Below are 7,192 nucleotides of genomic sequence, written 5' to 3' on the forward strand. Positions count from 1 at the left end.
ATACAGATGAACTGCTGTAACTGGCAAGTGGAGGCAATTTCAGCAGAGATTCCTAGGATTAAATAGGCATGAGAACAGAACTTCTCTCACCTCCACAGAGGTCTCTTCTTTACCAGAGTTGAGAAATGACAGGACAAAATTGCAGAATTTGGATTTCTGATGTTGTAAGACACACTTTAAAGTGGGTTTTATCTTTAAGGCGATCAAATTGGCACCCACATCAGGTTACTAACAAAAAAACCCAAACCATTATGAAATAAAACCTTAAGGCAAAATGAGCTTTATTACTTTACTCCCTAAAAATCCTTTCTACCTCTGCTGCATTTTAACTGGAATACAGAAGTATTTTATTTTGTTCATTAACATTTTTTTTTAAACACTTCACATCATTTATGGCAGAGATGTTCAGTAGTTTGCATTGTGATCATGCTTATTTGACTCCCCATCACTGGAGCTGGTGCAGTAACATCAGCCACTGAGAGATCTCTAGTAGCATTCTCTGTGAACCGAAATACAAGTTACCAGTTTAGCAGAGGCTGAACATGTGACTTCGGCTAAGATTAAAAACTTTATTTTTCATACAAAACAATAATAAATCCAAGCAGATAACGAACTGTCTTCTCGCTTTCCATGTTTTCTCAATACAGTCTATCCACAGTTCAATGTTTGTTCCACATCAGCAAAAACTATGAAGTTTCCATCTTGTATCCATGTTTTTCTAATTCAGCTCTGTAGGGAAAAAAAGATGGGTGTATTAAAATATACACGTAAAATGGTCAGACATCCACATTTTTTCAAAATGAAATACACTGCACAATCTATTACCATTTTAGAAATATCACAAACATGTCACGCTGCTTCCTGGTTCACATTAATAACCTTAACCTCACTTGTTTTACAGTTCAACTTCATCTTAATGTCTTTGGATCACTAGAAGTAAATCCAGTATGAAAAATTCAAACATTTGTTTTAATCACGTTTACTCTGCCCCACTCTGGCTGAAGGACAACTTTACGTTGCAAAGCAGCACCTCTAAGACAGTAACAACACATTAGGAAAAAAACAAAACAGTATTGTCTTATACTGGTTATCCTCAAAATTTCCTTAAACTCAATGAACTCACTAATCTGAGCGATTTAAACGCATGTTCTTCCAAAATTAGCCATATATACTTCTGTATCCGCACAATTTAAAAATCTTGGTGCAATATAATTCTGAGAAGAAAGGACTGTTTTGTCCACCTTGGCTGTGGCAGCAGGTTAGCAACAGCAAAGGTTATTTCCCCTAACCTGTCCCCACTTAGCCTCCTACCTGCCTCCAGCACACCAACCAGAGCTACACCATTTTATATCCCCGTCTTACCACACGTGTACCTAGACGTGGTGGGTCTAGACCTCAGGTTAGTTTACATACGTGGCATTTTAATTTTAGAAGTGAAGGACTGCTGCATTTTTTTTCCTGAAGATGAAATAGAAACGTGCTGCAACAAAGCAACACTGCAAGCTATCGTTTTAAGACAAGTCGCCAACACTACAGGGTACAAGATGTACACTGAAGACTTACCGTGATAGCTACGTCCATCAAGAATTACGCCGTACCTTTAAGGTCTGTGTTTCACTACATACCAACATTTTTTCCAGCATTACTATTTCATTACCTTTCAGCCTTATAGGCGAGGACTATACCAACAGGCTTCGTTTTGTGCCTGCTACGCAAAGGGCCACTTTTTCCCTTTACAAGAGATCGTCCCAGGAAGCGTTTAATCAGGCTGTATTACAGAAGGTTGCGCTGCATGCAACATACTGAAGGACTGATTATAAAGTGTGAATTTGTATTGACTCTTAAAACAACTTAAGTTATAATTACACATCGCTAAGGGATTAACTGAAGCTACAAGTGACCAAGACGACTAAACAACAGGATTAGACGTACCTGAATTGCTATCGCTTTTTTGGAGGATGTTATAAACACTACTTTGCTATCATTGCTCACAAACAGCATGCTCTTAACACACGAGAGGGGAGCTCTAGGCAAAATTTTCCAGTTGTCTATTTGGTCAAAGACCAGCAATACTATTTGAAGATATAGAAAAAACATACTACCACACTTCGCATACCATACGGCACAGAAGAAATAATCTTGGCTCCCTTGCCATTAATCTTTGCAGCACAGTTCAGATTTTCCACATCTTTGTACTGTCTTAAGTTGTGTAACACCACAAAAGCCTGAGCATATTGATGACATTAGGCATATCTCAGGACTCACAGTTCAATTATTAAGAGATGAAACGCTCATCAGTACTCCAAATTGTTCTGTAATCCCTTAAGACTGGTTCAGAAAGGCTTTCAGGTAGATAAACACAAAGCAGAGCCTTCGTTTATTCCTGTTTTCAGACCTCTTTTTAAAAGTAAGCAGCTCTCTCAGATCTTAACAACTGAACAGTGCAGTTTAAAACATTTTATCCAGCTTCTAGAACAGTAAGTTAAAAATCAAATTACCTTAACTGATTGGAGAAATCATCTTCTACATTGTCATCATCCCAGTTGTCTTCCCAGACATGTGCATCTTCATCTTCATCTAAACCAGTCCAATCTAAAGGCAGGAAAAGAAAGCTCAATATTGTATGCTGCACTGCTTTGGTACCGCATCTTATTGACTGATTAGCTCAGCCGCTGGGTGAGGCAGACTTCAGACGGTAACAAATTTCTCTCTGTAACAGAGACGTTCAGATCACACTTAAGTATTTGAGAGCAAACAGTAGAGTGAGATTCAAAAAAAAAAAATCCTGAATTATGACTAAAATATAACTCGGTAAGAAAATCATTATACACTACACATCTTGGCTTGCAGGATTACATACTCAGAAGGGACATTTTGCATACAAAGAGACAAATTGTAGCACCGTAGTAAGAAGAGAGAAATACTGAGTATTTGACTCCTAAAATCACAACAAGAGGTGTGCCGTTCTAGGTTTGTATGTCCTATTTTTCCCCTCACAATTAAAAGCAAATGTACGTCAAACACTTTTGCCAAAACACACACACACTCAGATCCTCCATTCACTCACATCAGACGTTGACAGCCTATGGATAAATGCCAAAAACGTATCTGTGATGCAGAAGCAAAGGCAAATTGAAAGATGCACCTGCCAACGGCAGTTGCTACCAGTAACCAGCTACTTCTGGGTTCCAAAAATAGTAGAAGCCATTTCTTTACAGCAGCAAGACGCTGGAAGTCCATTTGCTAACCTAATTTCTATTTTTCCTATAATAAAATAACCTGGCACACCACTCTTGACAAATTACTGATCACCCACTTAATAGTTCGTTATAAAAAAAACACGATCTAAGTTGGTAGTGTAGAAAAACAATAAAAATGAGAAATCAGAAAGGCTCAGAATGGCTCTGTAAACACAAGCCAGTTTACTTCATTTAGTAACTATCCCACCACAGTTTTGCAGTTGTCTTTTGCTGACAGACAGCAAGTTTTTCTAACGTTACCAAAATACGAAGAATCCCAACCTTGTATTTCTCAAAGCCTACTGGTATATTTAAAGAGGTAACGCTATTCTTCCCCTCTTCCCCAAAGCCTTTACAATTCAGTAAGCCATCTGCTGCCCACTCAGAGAAAGCTTTGAGGTCTAAGGGCCAAAGTAACATTAAAACATGGACAGACGGATGAAAAAAAAAAAAAAAAAAGCTATTAGGGCAAAAGATTAAGAATTAGTTCACAGTGAACAACTTGATTCATAAGAATGAAGGTTGGTCTGTGCATTTTTCCTCCCATTTCTAATGTAGACAGGCAATGAAATTCATGCTTGAGATTCACCAGAACAGGGAAAAAACATTTGTAACTGATTAAAGACACAGATGTAGAAGACATTACAATTAAACTTCCCTTCTCAAATAAATTATATAAAGGGAAGAGACAAAGGAACATAGAAATCCTACTGGTCTTAAAGAGAGCACAGGAAGGAAGAAAACGTGAAGAAAAACTGCAGCATAAGAAAACGCAGTATTTGAGGCTAGTGTACTGCTCACTACTCAAAGGAAAGGATTTTATTTTAGTACTATTTACAATAAGCTTTTCCAATTTATTTGCAATGGACTTTTTTTTTTTTTTGTCAAAAGAAAGACTTTACTGAGCATATCACTGGCTGGATTTCAAAAATACAAAAAACACAGCTCAAACCAGCTTTAAAAAAACACCAAAGTTGAGGTTTTCTGTGTACTAGTGTAAGTAGCTCAGATTTTAAATTTAGAAAACAAAAAATCATAGTAACTAGTATCCAGCACAAGAAATTTAGCTTGAACCATAAAAGACCTGGGGAGACTGGGGAAGCGTGTTCCAAATCACACTAAGCAAAGAGTCAAAAAGGCCGCGTCTTTTTCCACAACAGAAGGGGGGGGGGGTGGGGAGCGGGGAGAGAAAAAAAGATAGTGAAAGTCAAGCCTAAATTATATTCTTCTTGCTGTAGCCATGACATTCTGCAGTATACAATTCTGCAGTGTGTATGCTGACACTATACCCCTGAAATCCACACTAACATTGTTCCAGCCGGATCACGGAATGACAGTTTCTTGCCGTACTTTGTACTTGGGAAAGGGAAGCAAAGTGGTTTTCAGAGCAGAAGATAACCTAAAATCCTAGCAATTTACACATTACGTTTTACATTCTGAGAACACTGCACGTGAATTTTGTTCAGTGATGAGTTCATATATACCTGAACTTGTCATGCAATATTTCAAATAAAAAAGGACACATCTGTTTGGGATTCTACCATTTCAAACTTGCATTGATAAACTGTTTCCAGAAAAAAAATTCCTAGTAGAAATAAAGGAAGTTCCCCAAATGCCGGTGTTTTTGTCTGTGACATAAGTTTGCATTACCTAATTTCATTTGGAATAAAAAAGGCAACAGAACTTGAAGTTTTTCTGCTGTATAGAAAGCGGTGCTTTAATGTGAAAGAACAACAATCTGACAGGGGTTTCATCAGAGATTTATCATGATTCTTTCCTAAGCAACCAACGATACCTTTCAACGTGGTCTGAAAATTCTCGTGAAAAAAATTACTGAATGAGAAGGCAAAATCATGAAGAAGTTCTTTCTGTTGACAATATGAGAAGCTTGAAGGCACGGAATTTTAAGATGAGTTGAGATCAATACAAAGATTCAAATCAAACACTGAACGGAGACTCTTACCACTGCAAGGCTTAGGAGCAAGTGCTGTGACAGCCATTGAGCGCAGTGGTCCATCTAAGGTTCAGAAGTACGCTTCAAGGCTTCCTTTGTGCTTACCGTTAGTACTCAATTTACAGTAAATAAGCCTTTTTTGCACCTTTAGGAAGTATATGGAGAAGAAGAAGAAAGGGCTAGTCTTCTCGGTTTAACTACCATCTCAGCTACGTCACTAACTTTTTTCACCATAAGTGCAAACAGTATTTTCAGAATACGTAAGGGCTGTACGGCCACTGAGATGTCACGTATAAGGCTGACAGTATAGCCCCGTAACCACGGCCATTTCATCCACGCCGTACACCATATACCACCATCCACGGCTTGAGGCACTGGCAGAATTGAGGACACAGAAAAGAGCCGTGCCCAAACTGGGAGCTTTTCAAGGCTACTGCTATAAAACCCCACCGGGGAGTTTTGTTACTGAGGCCCAGATTCACATAACTCCCTTGCTCAATACGTTTTGTACCTACAGAGATAGTAGCGTCGGGAAAGAAGAGCTTTAAGGCGATCCCTTAAACCGCGCTGCTCCCTTCTCGCCCTTATTTCCAGCTCCGGGCTCCCAACCCTGCCCGAGGGCCGCCCGCAGCCCATGACCCAGCACTTCAGGCTCCCCGCACCCATCCACGGGACGGGGGGGGGGGGGGAGCTCCTCGTGCTTGGCCCCGTCCGGCCCGGCCCTGCGGGGGCTCCCGGAGCAGCCGTGGCAGCGCCCTGCGGCCCCCCCCCGGCCCTCCCTCAGGCAGGCCTCAGGCCCGGCGGCCTGCAGGCCGCGCCTCCCCCGCAGCCCCTCTCCCCACCCCCGCCGGGCACCTTCCGCCGGGAACTCCTCGAACTCGTCGTCCTCCTCCAGGAGCCCCAGGTCCACCGGCTGCTTCTTCTCCGCCATGCCCGGCACGGCCCTGCCCTGCCCGGCCCGCCACAACCCGGCCCTGCCCTCACGGCGCCGCGCCGACACTGACGGGATGGCGCCGGGGCACGGCCCGCACTGCGCCTGCGCGACGGCGGCGGCCCGCTGCGAGCCACGCCCCCTCCCCGCAAACCCCGCCCCCTCCAGCAAACCCCGCCCCGCCTCCCTCCGGCAAACCGTGGCCCCGCCCCCCTCCTGCCGCCCCGCCCCGCCCCCCTGCACCTGCGGGCTGCCGCCCCCGGGCTCCCCTCACGGCCCCGTCGTGCGGGGCAGCTCCTGCACCAAGCACGGATACGTGCTTTTTATATTCCTTCGCTATTGATTTGTATTTATAAACCCTGTGTCTATAAACCCTGTATTTATAAACTCCGAGTATCAGCCTTCTGCCCTTCTGAGCCGTAACCCGGCTCTCTGTTTCAAAACCTGCACGTATTCACCACCTCCTCAGTTCCTTGCTCATAAAGAATCACGGAATCATTAGGGTTGGAAAAGCCCTCCAGGATCATCTGGTCCAACCACCCCCCTACCACCACTATCACCCGCTAAACCATGTCGCTAAGCACCACGTCCAGCCTTTCCTTGAACACCCCCAGGGACGGTGACGCCACCACCTCCCTGGGCAACCCATTCACCTCCGAGAAGCAAGGAAACGGCCTGAAGCTCATCACCAAGCCGCTCAGTACAACCCAGAACACCACACGAGAACCAGAAACACCACGGCTTTGAAATACCCCGTTTGTCTGGTTGCTGGGCCCCGTCGGTGGCTGAAGCGAAGGCAAAGATCAGCGCTGAGCAAGTGCGCGCGTGGCGCTCCGACGGCTCCTCTCGAGGCGCCCACCTCATAGCAGAGCTGCCACCTTGCTGGAGCTGGTTTCCTTCTTGCAGCGTGTTTGGGAATATAAAGATGCTCAACTGCACCCAAATTTACTAAGGAAAAACATAACTTGGAAACTGCTATTGATAAACAGCTTCAAACAGCCCTGGAGCAGGAAGCAGCTTGAATTTGTTTTGGCAACTTTACCTACGTAGCTGCTGTGGAAAAAAAAA

The 7,192-nt window shown here is 43.5% G+C and overlaps 1 protein-coding gene across 1 annotated transcript; it reads right to left on the reverse strand.

Annotated features, from left to right (window-relative positions):
• Positions 1-264: 264 nt before the first annotated feature.
• Positions 265-6,276, reverse strand: SEM1 (SEM1 26S proteasome subunit). Its single transcript, XM_050709089.1, has 3 exons — positions 6,049-6,276; positions 2,499-2,592; positions 265-729 (listed from the first exon to the last, which is right to left on the reverse strand). The coding sequence occupies exons 1-3, from the start codon at positions 6,122-6,124 to the stop codon at positions 687-689; spliced, it is 213 nt and encodes a 70-aa protein (XP_050565046.1). The 5' UTR covers positions 6,125-6,276; the 3' UTR covers positions 265-686.
• Positions 6,277-7,192: the final 916 nt, after the last annotated feature.

Source organism: Cygnus atratus, chromosome 2 (genome assembly GCF_013377495.2).
Source record: "Cygnus atratus isolate AKBS03 ecotype Queensland, Australia chromosome 2, CAtr_DNAZoo_HiC_assembly, whole genome shotgun sequence".
Lineage (NCBI taxonomy): Eukaryota > Metazoa > Chordata > Aves > Anseriformes > Anatidae > Cygnus > Cygnus atratus.

What these genes read in the sequence shown, in the direction of transcription:
- SEM1 (XM_050709089.1), bottom strand. Translation starts at nt 6,124, where the DNA reads ATGGCGGAGAAGAAGCAGCCGGTGGACCTGGGGCTCCTGGAGGAGGAC. An exon ending in CGAGGAGTTCCCGGCGGAAG is followed by an intron (nt 2,593 to 6,048) that starts GTGCCCGGCGGG and finishes TCCTGCCTTTAG; the next exon opens with ATTGGACTGGTTTAGATGAA. An exon ending in GATTTCTCCAATCAGTTAAG is followed by an intron (nt 730 to 2,498) that starts GTAATTTGATTT and finishes TTTTCCCTACAG; the next exon opens with AGCTGAATTAGAAAAACATG.